Here is a 26298-nt window from a genome sequence, read left to right on the forward strand (position 1 = left end):
GAATGATCCAATAGTTCTGTCTAAAAGCAACTTTGTTATAGATTGTAATACTTTTGGATTGAGTAAGGTAGGGGTGTCAAACTCAATTTCTTAGAGGGCCGCATCAGAATTATGGTTGCCCTCAAAGGGCCAGTTGTGTTGGTAAGACTATATAAATTTATCCCAGGCTTTTTTGGATTTTTTTTAGAATAGGTGAAGGAACTCAACCACACCCCCCCTCAAACCTCATCAAACAGTGGGTGTGGCCAAACTGCACTACCTGTGAGAGGATCTTAAAGGAGCAATAAATACCAGGAGCGCGTTATGTGCGGAGTTCAGGGGTGCGTTATGTACAGAGCACAGGGGCCAGGGGTGCGCTATGTACAGAGCACAGGGTTCAGGGCTGCACTATGTATAGAGCACAGAGTTCAGGGGTGCACTATGTACAGAGCACAGGGTACAGGGGTGTTCTATGTATAGAGCGCAGGGTTCAGGGGTGTACTATGTACAGAGCGCAGGGGTCAGGGGTGTGCTATGTACAGAGCACAGGGTTCAGGGGTGCGCTATGTATAGAGCACAGGGTTCAGGGGTGCACTATGTACAGAGCACAGGGTACAAGGGTTTTCTATGTATAGAGCACAGGGTTCAGGGGTGCGCTATGTACAGTGCACAGGGTTCAGGGGTGCGCTATGTACAGAGCACTGGGTTCAGGGGTGTGTTATATACAGAGCACAGCGGTCAGGGGTGTGCTATATACAGAGCACAGGGGTCAGGGGTGTGCTATGTACAGAGAGCAGAGTTCAGGAGTGCACTACATACAGGTGCAGGGTTTAGCAGTCTGCAGGGTTCTGGCTGAAAAAAAAGTCCTGGGTGTAAGGGCCACATGAAATGGCCCGGTGGGCCATATTTGTCCTGCGAGCCTTGTGTTTGACACATGTGGCTTAAGGGAAGGAATTAAGGTTCAATCATCATGACAGCCAGAGCAGTAGCATTTTCAGCCTCCTTGTATCTTTCAGCTCATGTTTTATAAATCCCAATGAATGAATAACCATACCATTAAATGTGTTTTGTTATATCTGTTTTGTTAAAGCGGAGTTCCGCCTTCCCCTCAAAAAACATAAAGTCAGCAGCTACACATACTGTAGCTGCTGACTTTTAATAATAGGACACTTACCTGTCCTGGAGTCCAGTGATGTCGGCACTGCAGGTGATGTTTCCATCAACTGTTGGGTGCTGCTGCCGCCATTGCTGGTCCCTACTGAGCATGTGCAAAGAGCGGCTGCACTCTCCTACTGGCCCAACAGTAGGGGAAGGAAGAGGAGGGGGCCGGACTTCCGGCGGATGTGGGGACAGGGTACTTGTCAAAAACCTGCTCCCCCCCCCCGAAAGGTGCCAAATGTGGCACCAGAGGGGGGGAGGAGATAGATAAGCGAAAGTTCAACTTTTGGGTGGAACTCCGCTTTAAGTGCGAAAAAGTCCTGTTGATTCTGACAAAATCCAGTCTTGTCTTGTATACCCTGCAGTCATCAATCATTCTGTGCTATTAATCTCTGTGAAACACAGAACAACTCCCCCTGTGTTATGGTGGGGAGGAGAGTGGGAGGTGTTCTGGAATCCTGCATTAAGGTGACAACCCTTCTCCTCCATAGATACAGTACAGTGAGTGAGTGTTGTCATCCTAGAACAGAAAGAGTGTTACTGGCAGGATCATCAGGTGGTAGGATGTCATTTTGCAAGCTGTGGTAGTGTGTTTAAGTTGTGTGTTTAAGCTTTGGGCTGCACACCCTAATGCAATAAGTCCATCTGTCGCATTAGACCAGGGATTTGCAATTAGCGGACCTCCTGCTGTTGCAAAACTACAGGTCCCATCATGCCTCTGGTTTGGGGCACCTCTGACCCCCAGGTGAGACCTTGTCTCTCAGCTTCTTTCTCTCAGACTCTGGCCTCTAGTTTGGGGCACCTCTGACCCCCAGGTGAGACCTTGTCTCTCAGCTTCTTTCTCTCAGACTCTGGCCTCTAGTTTGGGGCACCTCTTACCCCTGGGTGAGACTCTGTCTCTCTGCTTCTTTCTCTCAGTCTTGGGCCTCTGGTTTGGGGCACCTCTGACTCCTGGGTAAGACCCTGTCTCTTGGCTTCTTTCTCTAAGACTCGGGCCTCTAGTTTAGGGCACCTCTGACCCCTGGGTGAGACCCTGTCTTTTGGCTTCTTTCTCTTAGACTCAGGCCTCTGGTTTGGGGCACCGCGGACCCCCGGGTGAGACCCTGTCTCACGGTTCTTTCTCTCAGACTCAGGCCTCTGGTTTGGGGCTCCTCTGACCCCCAGTTGAGACCCTGTCTCTTGGCTTCTTCATCTCAGACTCAGGCCTATGGTGTGGGGCACCTCTGACCCTCTGGTGAAACCCTGTCTCTCGGCTTCTTTATCTCACACTTGGGCCTCTAGTTTGGGGCACCTCTTAACCCTGGGTGAGACCCTGTTTCTTGACCTCTTTCTCTCAGACTTCGGCCTCCGATTTGGGGCACCTCTGACTCCTGGGTGAGACCCTGTCTCTTGGCTTCTTTCTCTAAGACTCGGGCCTCTGGTTTGGGGCACCGCGGACCCCCGGGTGAGACTCTGTCTTTCGGTTCTCTCTCTTAGACTCAGGCCTCTAGTTTGGGGCTTCTCTGACCCCCAGGTGAGACCCTGTCTCTTGGCTTCTTCATCTCAGACTTGGGCCTCTGGTTTGGGGCACCGCAGACCCCCGGGTGAGACCCTGTCTCTCGGTTCTTTCTCTCAAACTCAGGCCTCTGGTTTGGGGCTCCTCTGACCCCCAGGTAAGACCCTGTCTCTCGGTTCTTTTCTCTCAAACTCGGGCCTCTGGTTTGGGGCTCCTCTGACCCCCAGGTAAGACCCTGTCTCTCGGTTCTTTTCTCTCAGACTCGGGCCTTTGGTTTGGGGCACCTCTAACCCCCGGGTAGACAGTCTGAGGTATTTAGTATGAGGTTTTTTGAAGTTATCATTTTTTGTCAAAATTGTCAAAAAGAAGAAGATAAATTATTTTTTACATACTGTCTCCAGTGCAGTACAGCGTCATCATATGACTGGTCTGGCGGTGGTCAGGGATACTAACTGGTGACAGTATCTAAAAAAGTAAGTAAATAATATTTTTTTATTATCATTTTTTTTTAACATTTCTTTCTTTTTTTGCTATATTTGTTTACATCGTGTCATCAGAGCAGCTCAGTGTCATTGTAACACTGTACTACTCTGGGAGAGGTGATCAGGGATATTTATTTATTTTTTAAACTGTTATTGCTTATACAGTGATGATCACTGTATAAGAAATAGTTTTAGCTGTCATGAATGGGTTAACCATTCATAAACAGCTTGTTTATGGTTGTGATCTGTGATTGGCTAAGCTAATTACATGGTACAGGTAGCTAGGTACAATGTGAATGCTTTGGGCCAATCACTGCTCACAACAGTAAGCAAGTCATTAGTGAATGGAAACCTATTCATGACAGGTTGTTTACATTGTTATCATGTGATTGATATCACCAGTCATAGTAATCATATGGTACCTGGTTAACTGGATACCTGTAACAGTGATCTGCTGGGTCTGATGGACACAGCGGTCACAGGAGGGGCACGTTGCACGCTCCTAACCTGGAAAAGGCTCAATCGTGTATATATATATATATATATATATATGTGACTGAGCCTGCCTGTGCCGCCCCACCGCAGTATATCTGCAGGAGCGGGGCGGCAAGTGGTTAAATATATGTGAACAAACTATGTAAAATAAACAAACGTCCTTGAATAATGGTGCAGAATCTTCATTAGGTGTTCAGACTCCTGAAAAAAAATATGCATACACAGATGCAACCATATTCCTTAAAAATCATCGAGATAGTATGTATTTGCCATTAATTATTTTTCAAACACACCAGCGTTGCCACCACCACATAGATTGCTCGTTCACCTTAAGACATGGACCTATACATAACATATAGGTCATAGCACGCTCATTTCAATAATTGGTGTCTCCTCCTCTCCTGAGTGCACCAGGCTCCAGTATGCTAGTGGTCCCTTTAAATTAAGGATCCCAATGCCACTGGACTGGTTTTTATACTCAACTCAAAAAAAGGAAAATCGCTCCATAGTGCAATATATTTATTGGAAAATGTGGTTAAAATACAATTAAAAAACATACTCATATAATAATGAGTCACATAGACTCTAAAAGCAGAATTTATATTGCAAACAGCGCTACTTCTGATCCCGGCCACGGATCGTAAATGTTGTCACCTGGCTTCAGTCGTGATAGAGAGCGCCTTGCAAGATCCTCTGAGACCTCTTCCTGATTGGCACTGGCCAATATATCTGTTGGTTCATCAGAAAGGTGAGGCATTCAAAATAAATTGTCACTTTTACAACCTTCTCCAACTGGAATGACCACTTGTAAATCCAGGAAAGTATATTATTTCCTATGTTTTTGAATTGTAGCTTTTGGAATCGCAAGTGAGAATGTTTTTCGCCCAGTGACCAAGCTTTATTTCTTTTTTATCTTCTCCAATCTGATCAAATTACCTATTATGTAGCCTAAACTATACACAGCAATGCCCCCTTTTAACCAAAATGTATCCTCTTTTTACTACTTGATAAGAATTCACGGCTGTTCTCCTCTGGTCTCAGCAGAATAATATAACATTTCGGTAGGAATATACAGCTTAGCAGTCCAGCGCTGGAGGCCAAGATAGCAAATATCTGGACAGCCACTGTGTATTTGCCACTGGTGCTTAAATAGGCTGGGATGAAGGAGATCCAGACAGAGCAGAAGACCAGCATGCTGAAGGTGATCAGTTTGGCCTCATTAAAGCTTCCTGGGAGGTTCCTTGCTAGAAAGGCCACTAGGAAACTTACCATGGCCAGAAATCCCATGAATCCCAAAGTTATGTAAAAAAATAATTTCTGTCCTTCATTACATTCAAATATTATCTTATGGCTGTCAATCTCACTATTCAGCATTGGAAATGGAGGTGACCTATGAAGCCATACGGAACAAATGCTTATCTGAAACATGGAACAAAGTCCTACAACATTACGAGGAATGGTGGGACCCAACCATTTCCTCAAGGGACTGTTCAGTCTGGTGGCTTTAAAGGCAAGGATTACCATAATAGTCTTGGCCAAGACTGAGGAGATGCTGATAGAGAAGGCCACACTGAAGAAGGTTTGTCTAAGAAGACAACTAAAAGTGGACGGTTGACCAATAAACACCAGGCAGCAGAGGAAACAGAAAATGAGAGACACCAGCAGGATGTAGCTAAGCTCCCTATTGGTGGCTTTGATGATTGGTGTGTCCTGATTTTTAAAGAAAACAATCAAGATGCATACAGTCAGGACTGATAACATGACAACCATTATCATGAGCATCATTCCCAATGGTTCATCATATGAGAGGAACTCTAGGACCCTTGGGATGCATCTGTTCCTCTCCTCATTGGACCACTGATTGGAGGAACATCTGGTACACTCGCCAGCATCTAAACAAGAATTTGGAAACTATCCATTAATACTTATTAACAGATCATGTCAGCAGCCATTATTCACTACAGGAATTCATTGTTAGCCTTATGTAAATGTAGTTTCAATGTAGGGTTCACAAATTTTCAAAAACATGGGGTCAGTTGTATTTGCTTATTATGTACTCAAACACACTGAAAACTAGATATTGGGATTACTTATATTTGAAATAGTGTTCTCTATTGGAATAACCTTTAGTACAGTATATATAATATATAAGATATATATTATTAATGATTTCCTGTCCTACATAACAGCTTATCCCATTTCTTGTACAGGTGTCACAGGGACAAGAAGTGAAGGCAAGCTCTATCCACAACTAACTCAAAAAATGCTGGAGTCAGGCCTTCACAAACTCCTCTTCTTGCTACTTGTTAGGGCATATAAACCCTCCAGCTTTGTCCCAGGGCCCCCTTCCCAGCTGGACCTTCAAGCCAACCAAATGGCCACTTATTATTTCAAAAGTTCAGAAACTCCACCACCTGATACCTGTGTGATTGGTCATCTCTCCCATGGAACAGGGGACACAGTCATAGCAACAGATGGGTCTTCCTTGAAGAGGGACTTTCCTGTACCCAGGCCGACAGCTGTTACTGCAGATGGAAATTGGCACCTGCCAAGAAGACAATGGGGGTGATTTACTAAGAAGAAGGCACTGCACCAGTTCATACATCAATTGGTGTGCCGGAAAAGCCATTAATCGAACGTGCGAACTGGCGCACATTGAAGCGATAAGAAATATCCGCATATGTAAACGGCAACTGTTGCTAGGGTAACTGCGTTTTTTCTCATTGATAATAGCGCACGCCCAACACAATTGGTTAATTTCATCTCATTGGGTGTGTATTGTTAGGCAATTAGTAGGTGTTCTCAGTTAATTAACCCTTTTGATGCTAATCTCATTCCTATCACTTCTAATATATCTTTGAAACGTGTTTTTTTTTTTTCTTTTTTTACCCAAATCTTTCAATACATTACAAAGAACAGAGAAGTGCTTCTAAACCCAATAAATTAATATTTTCAGATCTTGATCTTTAAAGGTAACCATACACTGCAATCAGTTAGATCTTAAATAAATTTGATTTAGTGCAAGAGCCTTTTTGATTTCCTATAATTTGAATTAATTGTTCAAGTTTGTCTTCCTATTACCGTTTTTCCTAAATATCGAGTTGTACAGAGAATGGCCAATCAGATTGCATAGTGCATGACCATCTTAAGTTCCAAATTTGGAATGTAGATGTGCCACGAACCACTTGTATTTTCCTAACGATATTTCTTGGGCATTATACAAGGCACATGAGGAACCACCTTTTTTAAAGACATGCTAGAGTGATCAGGAATCTTCAAACTACGGCTCTCCAGTTGTTGCGGAACCACACATCCCATCCACTCTTCTGAGAAAGATTTCCATAAGAATTTGAAATGTGTCAGGTACTGATGTTTGACAAGAAGATCTGGTTAACAATTGTCATTTCAATTCAACCCAAAATTATTCAGTAAGGTTGAGGACAGGGCTTTGTGCAGGACACCAGTGGCGGCTGGTGCTCAAAATATAGATATCAGATATTCCAACCGCTCACAAGCACAAAACAAGATGATACTTGTTTAGTTGCTGAACATGGACTGTTTTATTAGAACCAGAATACAAGTCTTATACACAGTTAAAGAGGAGGAGTTTCCCCCCTCCTGCTGCTATTACTCTAACAATACACCTGTAATCAGAAACATAAATTAACTTGAGCTAATTAACTAATCCCTTAAAGCAGCCGATGTGACTCCCTAACTACACTACACATTATCATACATCTCAACACATAACGCCTTCATACAATTGCAGGGTTAATTAGCACAAACAACAATGGGTGAAAGACTCTAATGCCGCGTACACACGGTCGGACTTTTCATCTACAAAATTCCGACAGCCGGTCCGACAGACTTCCTGCAGACTTTCGGCGGACTTGCGGCAGACTTTCTAACGAACGGACTTGCCTACACACGACCACACAAAAGTTTGACAGCCTAGTACGCGGTGACGTACATCAAGTCCGGCGAGACTATAAAACGGAAGTTCAATAGCCCGTACGACACCCTTTGGGCTCCTTCTGCTAATCTCGTGTTTATCTCGTGTTAGTAGAAGTTTGGTGAGAGACGATTCGCGCTTGTGAGACTCGTATTTTTCAGTTCGTTTTAACTGTTGTTCAGTCTGTGCTTGTGAGGTTTGTATCTGCTTTTCAGTGTGTTTGGTCAGTTGGCATTGAGAAATCTTTGTTTTATTGTCCGCTCGTTCCTGATTTTCAGGTCATTCTTCACAGGCCTTGCTGTTCTTCAGTGCGTTCTGTTAAGTGCGTTCTGACCAGCCGACCGTTTTGAAGCCATGTTACCTGTACGTACTCGTCGTCGAGCTCGTGCATTGTATGTGCTTGGTGCTGTAGTTTATTCTTCAGACCAAGACCAGTCCATGAACAGGGCGAGGAGGAGTTCATGGACCAAGAATTGGTTGCTCCAGCGTGACCAGTTCTGTCACATGCCATTGCTCCGTGAGATCCGTGAGAATAATCCTGAGGATTTCAGGAACTTTCTCCGGATGACGGACCCCGTTTTTGATCGTTTGGTGGCTTTGCTGACCCCCTATATCAGCAGGCAAGATACCTGCATGAGGCAAGCCATCACTCCGGAGCAGAGGCTAGTTGCCACGTTGCGGTACTTGGCGACGGGGAGAAGCCTGCAGGACCTCAAGTTCTCGACAGGCATCTCCCCCCAGGCTCTGGGGATCATTATCCCAGAGACCTGTTCTGCTATCATCCAGGTCCTGCAGAAGGACTATATTAAGGTAAGAATTTTTTCTTTTATTAGCATCACATGTTCTTTTATTTATTCTTTGATAATGTAATGTATTTCTTAGCTCAAACACTACTTACCATCATTGTAATATAGTGTGAATGTCCCCTTTTTTCTTCTCACGCATGCTTGATTTGTTTCATGTTCTTTTTTGTCATGCATGTATATTTGCCTTCAATAACCTCTCCAGCATACAATGCTGGTCACATATTCACCTTGTCTTCTCAGTTTGAATGTATTTAGTCAGCTGCATTGTATTTTGTTTCCCCTAAACTCTATCCAAATAGTGTGCTTATAATTAGCTTGATTTCAAACCCCCCCCCCCCCCCCCCCTAATAATTTGCTAGAATCTTCTGTGGTGTTGATTTTTAAAAAGCAAATATATGTTGCACTTTGCAAAATGCATGTGCACACTACAAGTGCATTTGCTCCAGTGCTTTAGTAAATGAGCAGAAGCTCTGCTGATTTCCATCATCAAATCATATACAAGCCACAAAGTGTTTTCATTAATTGCCCTTGCATGTGGTTGTGTACTCCTTGCAACATGAAAGCCTTTTTACCTTACCTCATTTACTTAAAGCTGGGGAGCAACTGCACTTGCAGAGTGGAACAACTGCAGTCTTGTAGCCTTTTTAGTCCATAAATCCCTGTGTGTCCTAAAATTAATATTTTTTGGTAATTTCACCACCCCCTAAAATGTAATCAATGTTCCATCAGAGGGGGTGAGCAATCTGATAAGTGTGCCTTTCAATATTATTTCTTCCAGAAGATATACATTATTTAATGTTATACTGATGCTGTGGAATAATGTTTTTAATTGTATAATTTTCTTGCAATGTTCGATTCAAAATTACTGATTTTTGTTTTCTTGTTTGATTCCCCAGTTTCCTTCAACGCCACAGGAATGGCAGACTGTGGCATCCCATTTTGCCACCCGTTGGGACTTTCCCAATTGTGGAGGGGCTATAGATGGGAAACATGTCCACATTGTGCCACCACCCCATTCGGGGTCATACTATTTTAATTATAAGGGGTTCCACAGTATAGTTTTAATGGCGGTGGTGTCGGCACACTATGAATTTCTATATGTGGACGTGGGGAAGAATGGCCGGATGTCGGATGGAGGAGTATTTGCCCAGACGGAGTTCTGCCAGCGTCTCCAGAGTGGTGGCCTGGGATTGCCACCTGATGCGGATAACGTGGAAGGACTCCCCTTTGTCTTCATTGCCGATGAAGCCTTCGCTCTGAGCAAGCACCTCATGAGGCCATTCCCCCAAAGAACCCTCACCCCGGAGAGGAGGGTTTTTAATTTCCGGCTGGCCAGAGCTAGAAGAGTGGTTGAGAATGCGTTTGGGATTCTGGCCAGCCGGTTCCGCCTATTTCAAACCTCCATTAATTTGGCGGAATACAAACTTAATTTTATCATTTTATCGTGCTGCATCCTGCACAACTTTTTAAACAAACATTCTCAAAATTATATGGTGCCAGTTGGGCCTGAGGCCGGACTTATCGTTGATAATCTTACGGGTCTGGATACTGTCCATACTGGCTTGGCCCCCCAAAGTGCCCGTCAAGTTAGACAGCAATATTTTAATTATTTTATGGGTAGGGGGGCCATTGCAATGGGCCAGGATATCTAAAGATTTAAAATAAAAACAATCCTGATGAAATCTTGAATTATATTTATTGCTTGCCTTTCTTTTGGGCTTTCTCCTAGGTTATGGTCGAGCAGTTGTAGTGCCAACTGTATTTTCCTTGTAAATTTCTAAATAAGCTCCATTGCCACTGTAAACCACTTTTTTGAAATTTATAAACAAACTGATACTGAGCATTGAAATAACAAACCACACATTTATTTAATTCAAAGCAGATGTTTTTAATCTTTGGTATCCATTCAGTTATGCATTTAGTATAAAATGTTCCTAGCCAAAAATATAAAGATATATTAAATAAATTTAGAATAATATAATTAGAGTTAAATATTTTTAGATAAATTTGTTGGGCATTTTGATTTTAGCAAACAGGCCTTTTTTTTTTTTTGGGTGTTTTTTAAAATCCTTTTTTTTTTTTTTTTGCTTGTCTTTTTTCAAATCCTTTTTTTTTTTTTTTTGGTCTTTTTTCAAATCCTTTTTTTTTTTTTTTGGTCTTTTTTCAAATCCTTTTTTTTTTTTTTTTTTGTCTTTTTTCAAATCCTTTTTTTTTTTTTTTTTTTGGGTGTTTTTTAAAATCCTTTTTTTTTTTTTTTTTTGTCTTTTTTCAAATCCTTTTTATTTTTATTTTTTGTCTTTTTTCAAATCCTTTTTTTTTTTTTTTTTTGTCTTTTTTCAAATCCTTTTTTTTTATTTTTTTGTTTATTTTGAAAAATAGGCCTCCTTTTTTAAATGTTGTTAAACAGGCATATAATTTAACAAAATATAATAAAGAGAAGGCCCAGAATGGGGTCATCAAACCAGGAAATGAAGGACATGATCGATGTTTTGGGGTTTAAAAAAGGGCATTTAGATTCGACCCAAAACATCAATCATGTCCTTCATTTCCTGCTGCATACGATCCAGCCGATTCCGCATTTGATCGATCTCCCCATTCCAGGCCATTATTTGAGCAATTAGCCGTTGGGCACCGTCTGTGGTGAAATAGTCACTTGGACCTAAAGTGGAATGAAAAAAAAAATATGTTTAGAAATATGCACACATAGTTTACCTTACCATAAAGCTGGTGTCTCAGACACTGACCTGGTGGGGTGCCCATGTCGCATACTTCCTCAACATCCTCGGGGGTGGCGCTGTTGCTTGACTCCAGCACAACCAGATCACCTAAAATAGAGTAGAAAAATTACATAAAATAAAAGGCAGCCATGCATAGATTACCGTAAGCTGGTGTGTCAGACACTCACCTGGTGGGGTGCCCATGTCGCCCACCTCTCCTTCCTCCACATCCTCAGTGGGGCTTGGGCTGATTTCCCAAGTATGTTCTTTTGCTGGGGGGGGACTGGGTTCCTCTTGTTGGCTGAGTGATTTTTCCCCTATGTGAAGCCAAAAATTAATATACTTAGCACACAGATATTTTAGTACATACTAATCTTCAAACATTTGTAGTGAAGTGGTGTACAAATTGTCTGTTTGTGTAGAGTTCCTAGTAGACTTCAAGATTTTAATTTCTAAAGACATATCAAGATGGATAGATATCTCGATATCTAGATATCAATATCAAAATATATCAAAAAATCTTTGGATCTCTCTCTCTATATATCTATAACTAAATATAAATCTTCAATCTCAAACAAAAACTATAAATCTACAAATAGATATTAATTTAATTAAAAAAAAATAAAAAAATTCATATATATATATATATATATATATATATATATATATATATATATGTCTATGTGTATATATATAGAGAGAGATATATGTATATATTATATATAGATATGTAACGATGTTTATTAAAAGATCGTTTCAAACGATGCAAACAATCGTATAGGAATGAAAAGCACATGGAGCGGTATACGAGGTAATCAACACAAGATGAAAACACAGGTACTTACTTTTTTGCAACACTTTACGGATCCGTCTGAACTGATCCGGCTCCCTGAGTTTCAGGTCAGACCATCTTTTTCTAAGTTGATCCTTGGAGCGCTGTACCCCAAAAGAAGCCTGTAAAGTGTCCACCACCTTCGCCATTATTTTGGCCTTGCGCAAATTTGGCCGGGCGTACGGCCCATACTTCCCATCATAGTCCTTTTTTTGAAGAATGGCCACCATCTCCACCATCTCTTCAAAACTCATATTGGAGGCCTTAAATCTAGGCCTCACAGATCTTGTTGACGTTCCAGCCTCCGGGCTTTTTTCGCTACCTGAGGTAGTTAACATGTCATGTGTCTCCGCCATTATTCACCCCACTACGCGCCGTAACTAAAAATGGGCGGAGAACATGAGTTAAAATCGAACGTCAGGGGCGGGCGACGCAGGCGGAGTTTCACACATGCGTAGTGTATAAAGAGGGGCCTTGCGCACGTGTCGTACGTACGTTCTGTGCGTAGGTGATAGTGGACCGGGACGCTACTAAACGAAGGTAATTTAAAATTTATACTTTTGGTCAAGACTTTGTAGCAAGCGGTCTATATGGCTTGACAGATTGATGAGGCCTACATAGGGATAAGATGATGAGGGTTTAGCAGAAACCCAATAAAAGTGTTTTTTGTCTTGTGACTTTATCTTTTATACACATTATAGACATTATGAATCCCCTATTTAAGGATCCAGAGTTCCTTACTGCTTTTATTTCTAAATATAGAGAGATGAGGAATTTGTGGGAGGTGAAACACCCACAGTATTATGCAAAGCATGTGAGGAAGTCAACGCTGGAGAGACTTCTGTCCTTTGTCCAGGCGACCATCCCGGAAGCAACAATGGAGACATTGCTCAAGAAAATTGGGGTCTTGAGGAACATGTATAAGAGGGAACATAAGAAGATCCAGGAATCAATGAGATCAGGAGCATCAGCAGATGATGTTTATGTACTACAATCAACTCCGTTTTCTTGATGACCAGACTGAAGCCAGGGCATCACTTTCAACCCTTCTCTCCACCCTTCCCTCCACCCTTCCCTCCACCCCAGCAGAGGTTGATGAGGAGCAAGCTGGGTCTTCCATCCTGGATGAACCGGATATGACCATCTGGAGTCAGGTAAATTATTTTAACAAATATTTACTGTACTAATATTAATGATGTTAACTGGATGTTATAATTGTCTAAAATAATTTTGCACTCAAAATTGTGTATACATATCAATTGACAGTAGTGGCTAAATATGTTTGGCACCTGCTTGATTAGGGTGTCTGATTAGACTCTTTTATTAAAGAGATGTATTCACATTGAATTTGCTAGTCATGAGAAGCAAACTGTGTGTCATTGATGAACCCAAAAAAATATACTAAAACTATTGTCCTTTTTTTATACACAGGATGAGTCCATCCAGGAGGAATGTGGGGAAAGTGGCAGGCAGGAGGAGACCGGGCCCATGGACAGCCTGGAGGAGGCCGGATTCACCATCATCCTGGAGGAGGCTGGGCCCAGTGTCAGGCAGGAGGTGGCTGCTCCCAGTGAGGTGGCTGGGCCAAGTGAGGTGGCTGGGCCAAGTGAGGTGGCTGGGCCCAGTAGGAGCCTGACCGAATCCCAAGTGCCTCCCCTCCACCTTCCCAAAAAAAGGGCCAGGAAGGGGACGGTCACACAGGAGGCATCCCTGCGCCTCATGCAAGAGGCCACCCGTTTTTTAAGGAGCCCCCCCGAAGCGGAAGAGTCCTATGGCTGCTACTTAGCCAGCAGGCTTCTTCAAATGGATTGGGAGCAGCGCCTCATTTGTGAGCGACTATTTGGGGAAACAATCCAGAAGGGGTTGCAGGGCACGCTAACACGAAACACCCAACTACATGAGGCAGCCCCCCCTCCTCCTCCTCCTCCTCCTGCCACAACTGAAACACCAGAGCCACAGCCTCGAAAGAAGGCTACAGGGAAGGCTGCAGGGAAGGCTGCAGGGCAGCGTGGAGGAAAGGCTGCAGGGAAGAGAAGAAAGTGATGACTTGGGTTCAGTCTGGTCTGACAGAAGACGCAGGCTGTTGTAGTACCACAGTCTGGGGACATCTATATCATCTGCTGGTGCTGTTGATCTCTGGGATTCTTGGACCAGATTGTGCTCCCTCTTATATGGACTCCTCAAGATCCCCATTTTCTTGTACACATACTTTTTCCAGCGTTGACTTCCTCTTTATTTTATTTAGACCATAAATAAATGGATCTTTTTTGAGTTTAGGTTTTTTATTTTAAATCATAGATTTTAGACACAATGTTTTAAATTAACAAGGGACAACAATCTCATTGATTTTGCAAAAACACACCAAAAATAGATTAAAATAATGTTAATAATGTTCGAGTGGTAAGTATTTTAAAAAAAAAAGATACATAACCAAAAACGGTTCTTTGGGTTAACTTTATATAAAAAAAAAAAAAAAATCACTATAAAAACAAAAATTATAAAGGGTTCTTTGTGGTAACTTTACAAACATTAAAAAAAATTTAACAAATATATATAAAAATGGGTTCCCTGTGGTAACTTTACAAAAAAAATTATAGATAAACAGAAAAAAAGTTCCACAACAATCATAAAATAAATATCTGGATAAAAATTACAAGAAAAGATGACTCCACCAAAAAAAAAAAATTTTAAAAGTATTATTACTATGGAAACATTGTTTTGAAAAAGCATACCATGTCATTCATGAGATCAAACAGAAAAAGAATCCAGAAATCTGTTTGGGAGAACTCTGTTTGAATATGAACAGCAAAACATCTTCGTTCTTTATAGCATTCGTAAAGAAGACATTAAATGCGCTGCATTCAACGATCACAGATTTTGCAGCGTGAGGAATGTGCTACCTACAATACGAACACTAGTTTTACTAGACCGAGTGCTTCCGTTTAGTTTTTGCTTATGAGCATGCGTCGTTTTTTTGTCCGTCAGACTAGCATACAGACGAGCGGACTTCGGGGTCCGTCGTAGTTACGACGTAAAGATTTGAAGCATGTTTCAAATCTAAAGTCCGTCGGATTTGAGGCTGAAAAAGTCAGCTGAAAGTCCGAAGAAGCCCACACACGATCGGATTACCAGCCAGCTTTAGTCCGTCGGCGTCCGTTGGACTTTTGTAGACGAAAAGTCAGACCGTGTGTACGCCCCATTAGAAGCTGTGGCAAGCCAGACTAGACTCATTTACATTATATAAGACAACAGGCAGGTGGCTGGAGTTGATGACATTAGCATCTAACAGTATGTGTCCCAATAGTATGAATCAGTCACTATTTCTAATATGGCATATACAGGGTTCCCAGAGTCTGTGTGTGTCTTGGGGGGATATGGACCTGAATCCAAAGTAACACCACCTCAAAGGTCCCCAGGCATACAGCTCACAAAGAGCACCGTTCCTCCAAATGCTAGGGTCCATGATCGGTAGGCAAGAGGCTAGCATTCAGTCCCCTCCAAAAGCTTCTGTCCTGGCTAGGTGTATCACACCTCCCATCAATTGCAGCCTCACTGTGCCCATCAATTGCAGCCTCACTGTGCCCATCAAATGCAGCCACTGTGCCCATCAATTGCAGCCATTGTGCCCATCAAATGCAGCCACTGTGCCCATTATATGCAGCCACTGTGCCCATCATATGCAGCCACTGTGCCCATCATATGCAGCAACATGTGCTCATCATATGCAGCCAAGTGTGCCCATCATATGCAGCCACTGTGCCCATCATATACAGCCACTGTGCCCATCATATGCAGCCACTTGTGCCCATCAAATGCAGCCACTTTTGCCAATAAAATGCAGCCAATTGTGTCCCTCAAATGCAACCACTTGTGCCCATCATATGCAGCCACTTGTGCCCATCATATGCAGCCATTGTGCCCATCAAATGCAGCCACTGTGCCCATCAAATGCAGCCACTTGTGCCCATCATATGCAGCCACTTGTGCCCATCAAATGCAGCCACTTGTGCCCATCATATGCAGCCACTTGTGCCCAGTATATGCAACCACTTGTGCCCATCATATGCAGCCACTGTGCCCACCAACCCCCCCCTCACTCGCAAGGCTTGCGGCTCTGGCAGCACCCCCAACCCCCCCACTCTGACTGACCCCCCTGGCACTTACTGCCAGGCAGCAGCTCCTATCAGTGCAGTGAGAGCATCAGAGTGGCGGGGACCTCCGCTCCAGCGTGTCTCCTCCACTGAGTCCACTCCTCTTATTAAGCGTCAGGCATCCAATAGGGTGGCCTGGCGATTAGGCCAATCAGGAAACAGGTCTGATGCCCTGCCTCCTGATTGGCGGGGAGGTATATTAGTGTGAAAATAGAGAAATTAATTTGCTAGCATCACACAATTGGGTATGATCGGGGCGCACTCTCTGCGCCCCGAGCCCACCCTATTTTGAAGCCTATTAGAGCCTCTGGCTCTAATCAGGTGTTTCAAAAAGTACCACCCCCTCCCGCCCTGCCAAAGGAATCCATGCATCCAGCGTCCTGAAAGGGGCCGGGCTCATGGATGGGGGGTGGGGCCGTGCACTCATAGTGCACGGGCCGCCACTACAGGACACTCAAGTTCCACCTCACCAAACTGATCAAACCATGTCTATGGAGCTGGCTTTGAGCATAGAGACACAGTCATGCTGGACCAGGAAAAAACTTTCCTTAACTGTTGTCAGATGAGAGGTCAATATGCACTCTCTTCTGGGCTGGATTTGCTGATTAGAAAAAAGAACAATCATACTTTTTCCCCAGTTCTTTAAATTATCATGGAATGTTCCATTAGGAAGATATACTTTATCAAGCCACTAAAAGCTAAAAGAGACACTAAGGTGGTGTGTGCATCTGTTACCTGTAAAAAGTGATAATTCCACAGGATAGCGCTAATATTCAGGCTGATCATTTGCCCAAGTTTGGCCTTGGGGTCAATCCCCCCCACTTTCATCAGGTTGAAGCTGTCATTGAGGATCTGGACGTTCATGATGTCATATAATGCCGGGAGGTCGCCCTCAGAATTAAACTTCATCACCTCCCCAGACTTTGTGTAGAAATCGGTTTTCTTGAGGTAGCGGAGTACCTAGCAGAGGTATTTTCATAACACAATTAGCAAAAAAAAAAATAATACAATACAGCTTTATTATGAATATAAATAAAGACTGAATCTATTCAGACACTAGGACCACCAGGGAAGGGGCAACATGTGGATGGCCAGGTATGTACCCCATGGCCATCCACATGTGCCCAATGTGCCCAATATGTGCCAATCAGTGCCCACAAATGGGCACTGATTGGCACCATTATGTTTTAGTTATGCCCAGCAATGCCACCAATAAATTTTATCAGTGCCACCAATCAGTGTCATCATTGCCACCTGTCATTGCACATCGGTGCCACCTGTCAGTGCCAATCTGTGCCCATCAGTGCCCACCTATCAGTGCCCATCAGTGGCACCTATCAGTGCCACCCATAAGTACCCATCAGTGCCACCCATAAGTACCCATCAGTGCCACCCATATGTACTAATCAATGCCACCTACGAGTGCCCATCAGTGCCACCTATGAGTGCCCATTGGTACCACCTATGAGTGCCCATCAGTGCTGCATACCAGTGCCACCTATCAGTGCCCATAAGTCCCACCTATCAGTGCCCATCAGTGCAGCCTATCAGTGCCCTTCATCAGTGCCCATCAGTGCCACCTCATTGGTGCCACCTCATCGGTGCCCATCAGTGCCGCCGTATCAGTGCCCGTCAGTGCAGCCATATCGGTGCCAGTCATTGAAGAAGAAAACGTACTTATTTCCAAAAAATTTTAACAGAAACAAAGAAAAACTTGTTTTTTTTTTTTAAATTTCGGTCTTTTTTTATTTGTTGCGCAAAAAATAAAAACCGCAGAGGTGATCAAATACCACCAAAAGAAAGCTCTATTTGTGGGAACAAAATGATAAAAATTTTGTTTGGGTACAGTGTAGCATGACCACGCAATTGTCATTCAAATTGCGACAGCGCTGAAAGCTGAAAATTGGTCTGGGCGGGAAGGTGTATAAGTGCCTGGTATTGAAGTGGTTAAAACCAAAAATTTACACTTATTTTATTGGGATTTTATGTGATAGACCAACACAAAATGGCACATAATTGTGAAGTGGAAGGAAAATGATAAAAGATTTTTAAAATTTTTTACAAGTAAATATCTGAAAAGTGTGGGGTACATTTGTATTCAGCCCCCCAAAGTCAATACTTGTAGAACCACCTTTCACTGCAATTACAGCTACAAGTCTTTTTGGGGATGTCTCTTCCAGCCTTTTCACATCTAGAGAGTAACATTTTTCCCCTTTCTTCTTTGTAAAATAGCTCAAGCTCTGTCAGATTGGATGAAGAGCATCTGTGAACAGCATTTTTCAAGTCTTGCCACAGATTTTCAATTGGATTTAGGTCTGGACTTTGACTGGGCAATTCTAACACATGAATATGCTTTCACCTAAACCATTCCATTGTAGCTCTGGCTGTATGTTTAGGGTCGTTGTTCTTCCGGAAGGTGAACTTCCACCCCAGTCTCAAGTCTTTTGCAGACTCTAATGCCGCGTACACACAACTGGACTTTCCGGCAAACTAGGTCCGATGGGATTAGTCCGTCGGACGATACGATCGTGTGTGGGCTAATCCGATCGTTTTTTGAGGAAATAATTTGACGGACCTAGATATAGAACATGTTTCAAATCTGTCCAATGGACTCAAGTCCGACAGACTAAAAATTGGGAAAACTGTTTGTCTGTGTGCTGGTCCGACGGACCAAATACAACGCAAGGGAAGCTATTGGCTACTGGCTATTGAACTTCCTTTTTTTGTCCCATTTACGTCATCACGTACAAAACGAACAGACTTTCGACCAGACTTAGTCCGTTTGTGTGTGGCCAAGTCCGTTCGTCCTGAAAGTCTGTCGGACCTCTGCCAAAAGTCCGTCGGGAAGACCGTCGGACCTAGTTTGCCGGAAAGTGTGATCGTGTGTACGCGGCATAACAGGTTTTCTTCTAAGATTTTCCTGTATTTGTCTCCATCCATCTTTCCATCAACTCTGACCAGCTTCCCTGTCCCTGCTGAAGGAAAGTATCCCCACAACATGATGCTGCCACCACCATGTTTCATGGTGGGAATGGTGTGTCCAGGGTCATGTTGGGTAGGACACCATTGCCGCCATTTTATCCACACAGCGCTGTTTTTTACCTTTTTACATGTGAGTGTATTTCCTTTTCAATAAAATAGTCAAGGATTTTTTTCATATGGGATTACACTATGTTCTTTGTTTTTCTTTTGTTTATTTAACCACCCACATTGAGGACATCTACCTTGAGGTCTACCGTTCCATATACCATTCTCGGATCTTCTTCTCTCCATCTACTGAAGCTCATCAGCCTGGTCGTTGATGACCACAAGCCTGTTTGACCTGATTGAACGTAGGTTTATTGGGTCCAAAGGTTCTGGTAGGCCTTCTCATTGTTGGTGGGGATGCACTTTTTAATTATCATTGCCTTCACGTTTGGATAAGTGCAATATGAAGTCATATGTGTTTTGAGGATCACTATCACCTTGCAAGATTCACTTCTTGAGGACTTTTAGGACTTATCCAATTTTAATTTTATCTTTAAACAATTACTTTATATTTTTTATCTATGATTGCCGCACTATGTTCTTTATCTATGATTGCCGTATTTGAGGAGTCAATTGCCTTTTACAGCATATAATATATAGTCGTTTCACATTAGCGCTACACATTTGTTTGTTCCTCGATTTCTATTCTTATCCTATTGTTGTGTTAGCTGCTTGGTATTTGGGTAGCGCAGAATCATCTGTATTTATTTTGTCCAGGGTGATGTGCAGTGTTAGTTTTCTGCCACACATAGCGTTTTGCTTTTAGGCTAAAAAGTTCAATTTTGGTCTCATCTGACCAGAGCACCTTCTTTCACATGTTTGCTGTGCCCCCCACATGGCTTCTCACAAAATGCAAACTGGACTTCTTATGACTCTCTTTCAACAATGGCTTTCTTCTTGCCACTCTCCTATAAAGGCCAGATTTGCGGAGTGCACAACTAATGGTTGTCCTATGGACAGATTCTCCCACCTGAGCTGTGGATCTCTGCAGCTCCTCCAGAGTTACCATGGGCCTCTTGGCTGCTTCTCTATGTAATGCTTTCCTTGCCTGGCCTGTCAGTTTAGGTGGACGGCCATGTCTTGGTAGGTTTGCAGTTGTGCCATATTCTTTACATTTTCAGAGGATGGATTGAACAGAGCTCCGTGAGATGTTCAAAGCTTGGGATATTTTTTTATAACCTAACCCTGCTTTAAACTTCTCCACAACTTTATCCCTGACCTGTCTGGTGTGTTCCTTGGCCTTTTCACTAAGGTTCTCTAACAAGCCTCTGGCTTCACAGAACAGCTGTATGTATACTGAGATTAAATTACACACGGGTGGATTCTATTTACTAATTAGGTGACTTCATAAGGCAATTGGTTCCACTAGATATTAGTTAAGGTCGGTTCATAGTAGGGCGACTTGTCAGGCGACCTAGCCACCTGACAAGTAGCGTCCCATTCTGTACAATGGAACCGTTCTAATCGGAGCGACGCAAGTCGCTCCGACTTAGAAAAAGGTTCCTGTACTACTTTGGGGACGACTTGAGGCGACTTGCATAGACTTCTATATAGAAGTCGTTTTGCAAGTCAACGCCCCTGTCGTGTCCAGGTCGCCTGAGGCAGTCGCGTTGCAAGTCGCGCTGCCTCAGTGTGAACCGGGGCTTAGGGGTATCAGAGTAAAGGGGGCTGAATACAAATGAATGCCACACTTTTCACATATTTATTTGTAAAAACTTTTGAAAACCAGTTATCATTTTCCCTCCACTTCACAATTATGTGCCACTTTGTGTTGGTCTATCACATAAAATCCCAATAAAATACATTTATGTTTTTGGTTGTAACATGAAGAAATGTGGAACATTTCATGGGGTGTGATTGCTTTTTCAAGGCACTGTATTTTAGGACTTGGTGGGTATGGAAGCAGGGAAGCAGATACTGACATTGTATATCTGTTGGGACTTTCAGTGGTGAAATTTCCCCGCAGTAATTTGTGTCTGTGCCCTCTCATGGAGGTTCGATTTTTCTGCAGTAGTTTGTGTCTCTGCTCCTCCCACAATGGTGAGATTTCCCTGCAGTAGTTTGTGTCTCCGTCCCTCCAACAATGGTGAGATTTCCCTGCAGTAGTTTGTGTCTCTGCCCCTCCCACAATGGTGAGATTTCCCCGCAGTATTCAGTAGTTTGTGCCTCTGCCCCTCCCATAGTGGTGAGATTCCCCCGTCATAGTTTGTGTCTCTGCCCCTCCCACAATGGTGGGATTTCCCTGCAGTAGTTTGTGTCTCTGCCCCTCCCACAATGGTGAGATTTCCCCGCAGTATTCAGTAGTTTGTGCCTCTGCCCCTCCCATAGTGGTGAGATTCCCCCGTCATAGTTTGTGTCTCTGCCCCTCCCACAATGGTGGGATTTCCCTGCAGTAGTTTGTGTCTCTGCCCCTCTCACGGTGCCTTCACCCTTCCCACAATGCCAATACTTCTCTTGCAGTTTGTGTCTCTGCCCTTTCCACTAAAGCAAGGTTCCACTGCACCATTGCTTTTTCATTCCTCCCAATGAAATGCATTGCAATCAATATGGAAGGTTAACCTAAACCCTCTCAATTAAAAATTACCATTTTTAATCCTTATGTTGCTAACATTAGTAAATTGGTAGGAAAGTATATTATACAACCCAGAAGTCTTCAGGAGTGAAGTAGGGGCTTTCTGAGCCAAGCACACCCATCTGTCTGCATGCTTGAGCTAAGGGCAGATGGATTCCAAGAGGTAAATGTTACATTAATCATCTCCCCTTACTCAAGATGGCTGAAGCTAGAAATGCTTTGTTTTTGTAAAGTGATTTCTCAACAAAACAAACCATGGAGGCATGGATGGATGGGCATGTTTGCTTTGAATATTATAAAATAATTAAATAGTGTTTTCAATTTGTGATGCTCAGATACAATTTAGTTTCACTTTAGGCAGTTTTTCAGAGTGCAATGGACTTTCAACGTCACCTTGGGGCTAGTGAAGCTCTTTTCAAGTTTATTTGGACCTGTTCTTGTGCCAACAAACAGTGCTCATTAGCTGGTAACATGATGTTAGATATTATGGATATTAAGGGACCGAGAAGCTCTAATCCTAAAGCTAAATTTAACCCTAGCACTAACCCTGACTCTTTTTTTTATCAACAATATCATGACTTTGGCCAACAGAAAGAAAACAAAGAAACGTGATCACAGTGCTGGAATAGTGATCACATGGTTTTGTTTACTCTCTGTCTTTTACTTTTTGATCATGTTTTGCACAAACAGTCTACATAGAAAAAACATTAAGACTCATTTTGAAAACATTTTGGCTATGGCAAAATCAAATTTTGCAAAACCATTGTGTTCATCCGTTATCGTCGTGGAGCTGAGCTGTTCATCCCTTATCTTTGTGGAGCTGAGTAAAAGTCTATAATATACAATTGGCCACTCACCTTCCAGTGTTGGGCATCTTTCATATTTGAGCACACTCCATTACTGAAATACCCCATTGATCCAGCACGACAGCCGAGAAGTGAATTCAGGGCATGTACATAAGCATACACAGCCAGGTAGGCATGATAAGTATAGGCAAGATCATTTGTCTCAAATAACTGAGCGAACCTATTTCCAAACTCTTCCTTCCCTGTGCAGATCACATCTTCTTTTACAATAGAGTTTGATTTTTCACTATCTCTAACTCCATCAGGCCAGTAGCAGCTGAACGCTTTCCCCCAGAATGGCCTAATAAATGGGTAGGTTGAATTAGCAGTTGGGTGAAGGTTTAGGAGGAATGCCTCAAAACCTGGCATGGTGCCAGTACGAGGGATAAGTCCAAGTGTCCCATTTAGAACCTTCCAGGCTTTTTTTGAGAAGAGCCCTGGTGTGAGTCCAAAGGAAGCTGAAGAGATGAAGATGAACCCAGTCACTCCTTTATCAAACATGGCATCTAGCAGGGCCTTCATATGGACCTCCGGGCTGTGGAGAATGATGACACTGATGGAGCTTTCTTTAATGACATCCACCACTCTCTTGATCTGCTGGGCTGAATAACTCAGATGGATTTTCTCCAGAAAAGCAACACAGCCTCCATTTCTCTCTATCCCAGCTCGTATAACCTGGGCACCCTGCTGCCCAACATCATTGTCTACCACCAGCATGCCAACCCAGGTCCAACCAAACTGGCCAACCAGTTGAGAGAGTGCAACATTCTGAAACATGTTGCTGGGCACTGTCCGTAAGAACGATGGGAAGTTTATTTTATCACTCAGAGCTGACAGGGTTGCCCCATGACTGATCTGGATAGGATAGGAAATTATATATAAATAAATAAGCATCTTTAGGTGTTAAACAATGATAACCTACCAGTATCATAGGTAACAATAGTTTTTACAATTGTCAAATTGTAGGGATTTGTCATCGTGAAAATCATTTCTGATGTTATTTCCACACTTCCCTTACTTATTATTCCAGGTTTCACCAGGAGTGCCATGGCCAATCAGAAGACAGTTCTTCTGTTAGGCATTGGCTGTAAAAGTGTTGTAGCTATGCATTACTACGCCTAATCTGAGCCCTCAGCGGTATCTCCAGTGTCTCCAGTGACCTTTGTGACCACTGTGCACTCCTGTGACCCAAATGCACCCCTGTGTCTTCATGTGATTCCAATGGCCTTCGTGTACTCCTCTGTCTCCACACAGGGCAACTAATGTCACCCTGTGACCTCCGTAACTTCAGAGCATTCTGAGCATTCAGGGTCACCCTATGACCCTGTGACTCCAGAGCACCAGTGTCAGTCCTTAACCCCTGTCACTCCAGAGCACTCTGAAAACCCAGTGTCACGCCATGACCTTGATGACCCCAGAGCACCCTATGCATCCTGTATCCCCCTGTGACCCCTATGCTTTAAGAGCATCCTTAGCATTCTTCGTCAACCGTGACCCCTATAACGCCAAAACATGCTGAGCATTCAGTGTCACCCCATGACGCCTGTTACTCCAAAGTAACCTGAGCATTCTGTATTACCCTGTGACTTCTGTAACTTTAAAGCACATCGAGCATCCAGTGTTACCCCATGACCCCTGTAACCAGAGCACCCTGAGCACTCTGCGTCTACCCATGACTACTGTGACTCCAGAGCACCTTGAACATCCCGTGTTACCTCATGACCCCTGTAACTACAGAGCACCCTGAGCATTTTGTGTGACCCCCATAACTGCTGTGGCTCCAGAGCACCCTGAACATCCAGTGTCACCCCATGACTCCTGTTACTCCAGAGCAAACTAAGCATCCCGTGTCACTCCATGACAGCTTTGACTTCAAAGTATCCTGAGCATCCAGTGTCACTCCATGACCACTGTAATTCCAAAGCACCCTGAGCATTCTGTGTTACACCTTGACCTCTGTAATTTCATAGAACCCTATGCATCCCATGTCATCTTGTGACCCTGGTGACTATAGAGCATCTTGTGTTAATCTGTGACTCCTGTATGCCCCAGAGCATTTTATGTCATCCAGTAACTCTTGGTGGATCCAGTGCCTCTCTGCGACATCTGTGACTCTGTGTACTCTTTGGTGTATACCTGTATTCTCCTTAAAAGTCTCTTTCTTAACAGGAACCCCTGTCCATGACATGCTGCAATAAAAATCCACCACAGAATAAGTAGATCACAGCACATATAGCTTTCAGTGAAAATGATTTTACAGTGGCATCAGGCTAAAATATTTCCTTAAAGTATAGTATACAAGTCACAGAATTCACACTCACAATATAAGTAAATGTAACATACCTGTGGGTAGTGAAGAGGACCAAGTATTCGAGCAATGGGAAGAGATAAGGCAGATACAAGGTCACCTACAATCCCGACCATGACTGATGGTGAATAACAACTATATCCAGGAAAGGGGTTTCCAAGCCCTGACAGCAGGGACAGAGCCCCTCCAACAGCCCGGAGCTCAGACATACAGGAATCCAGGAGGCTGAAGCCAAGAGTGATATTAGGCAGAAGGCCTGTAGATTTGTTAATTTCATCTACTGCAAACATGAGGCCAAGAACATCCCGGTAATAACGAATGTGGAACCTACACAAGATGGGGGAACATCAAGACATCAGAGAAAATACCAAATGAACATAGTCAGTGTTTTCCTGTCTTTCTACCACAACATTTTTAGGAAAGTTGCTAAATAAATTATTGAATTTTCTTGCCTCTTTAGCAGTGCTTAGGCTGCATTAGACCCATCAATGTTTTTTGTCCAGCAAATGTAGGGAACAAAAAAAAAAATTAAAGTGGGAGTAATCATTTGATTGTCCATGCAGTCACTAAACCTGCTTCCACTTCTTTTGGTCTCCTGAATACATTTTGTTGGGTCATTGTTACTTCATGAAAAGTACAGGAAATTGCTCAGAGTACTGTAGCTTTGGAGAAAATGATCAAAAAGTTTTCCACTGAAATGAAGGATTAGGAATATTGACCTTTCTATACAGGTTCCCTTTGTTTCACCCTAAATTATCATGAGCAGAGAAGAACCTCACATCACATCAGACAGCAGCCTCTAGAACTTACCCGGTACAAGAGACAGGCTTCGGCACCTCCTGGAAGGTTGGTGGTTGGAAGACGAATCCAGAGTGAACCACAAAGACTCCACCAATCATGATATCACCAGATTGTGAGAAGGTATCCATCGGCCAACCTTGGAAATTACAGCCAGGATCAGCCTGACCCTCATCCAGCCATGAGAGGAGGAGAAGGACCTGCAGGAGTCTACTCATGAGGATCACTCAGACATGATCTAAAGTAACATATTGTCTGATGCCATAGTGGAGTCAGCTGGTTAACCTGGAGGATAAAGTAGTCAGAAGTTGGAATTTTTTTAATGGGTAGTGGCACACTACAGGTTGCTTTAAAAGAAAAAAAAAACATATTTATTAAATCAGGAGTCTCCAACACTAAACTAAGAGCCAGATTGCTGTCATCCAGACTTTAGGTATGCTGGACTGTCATCAGTGGGAGTAAACAATGCCTCAGGCTTGGTGGTGAGTGGTAATAAAATATGACATAGAGCCTATGGTCAGTAGCAGGAGGAATAGAGCCCCATTGTTATTTACAGTGGGAGGAATAGTGCCCCATCATTGGTATCAGTAGGAGGAATAGTGTCCCATTATTGGTGTCAGTGAGAGGAATAGTATCCTGTTGTTGGTGTCAGTAGGAGGAATAGTGCTCCATCATTGGTGT

The 26298-nt window shown here is 43.2% G+C and overlaps 2 protein-coding genes across 2 annotated transcripts in view; both read right to left on the reverse strand.

The window, feature by feature from the left end:
* Nucleotides 1-4145: 4145 nt before the first annotated feature.
* On the reverse strand, nt 4146-25835 carry LOC141139011 (extracellular calcium-sensing receptor-like). The gene is made up of 6 exons (XM_073624787.1): nt 25630-25835; nt 24855-25146; nt 22524-23366; nt 16803-17027; nt 6031-6154; nt 4146-5501 (listed from the first exon to the last, which is right to left on the reverse strand). Exons 1-6 carry the CDS (start codon nt 25833-25835, stop codon nt 4585-4587), a joined length of 2607 nt encoding a protein of 868 aa, XP_073480888.1. The 3' UTR covers nt 4146-4584.
* The window catches only part of LOC141139009 (extracellular calcium-sensing receptor-like), a 75620-nt gene continuing 75067 nt past the window's right edge, over nt 25746-26298 (reverse strand). The window contains exon 5 of the mRNA XM_073624783.1: nt 25746-25902. Coding sequence (XP_073480884.1) covers nt 25898-25902 — 5 coding nt within the window. The 3' untranslated portion in view covers nt 25746-25897. The remainder of the gene's footprint in view (nt 25903-26298) is intronic.

The sequence above is a fragment of the Aquarana catesbeiana genome, linkage group LG04, assembly GCF_042186555.1.
Source record: "Aquarana catesbeiana isolate 2022-GZ linkage group LG04, ASM4218655v1, whole genome shotgun sequence".
In the NCBI taxonomy this organism is placed as follows: domain Eukaryota; kingdom Metazoa; phylum Chordata; class Amphibia; order Anura; family Ranidae; genus Aquarana; species Aquarana catesbeiana.

Excerpts from the sequence above, each read along its gene's own strand:
- LOC141139011 (XM_073624787.1), bottom strand. The coding sequence starts at position 25,835 with ATGAGTAGACTCCTGCAGGTCCTTCTCCTCCTCTCATGGCTGGATGAG. Across the intron at positions 25,147-25,629 it reads AAGCCTGTCTCTTGTACCGG|GTTCCACATTCGTTATTACC; the intron begins GTAAGTTCTAGA and ends CATCTTGTGTAG. Across the intron at positions 6,155-16,802 it reads GGAATTATCACTTTTTACAG|GTGCCAATTTCCATCTGCAG; the intron begins GTAACAGATGCA and ends TCTTCTTGGCAG.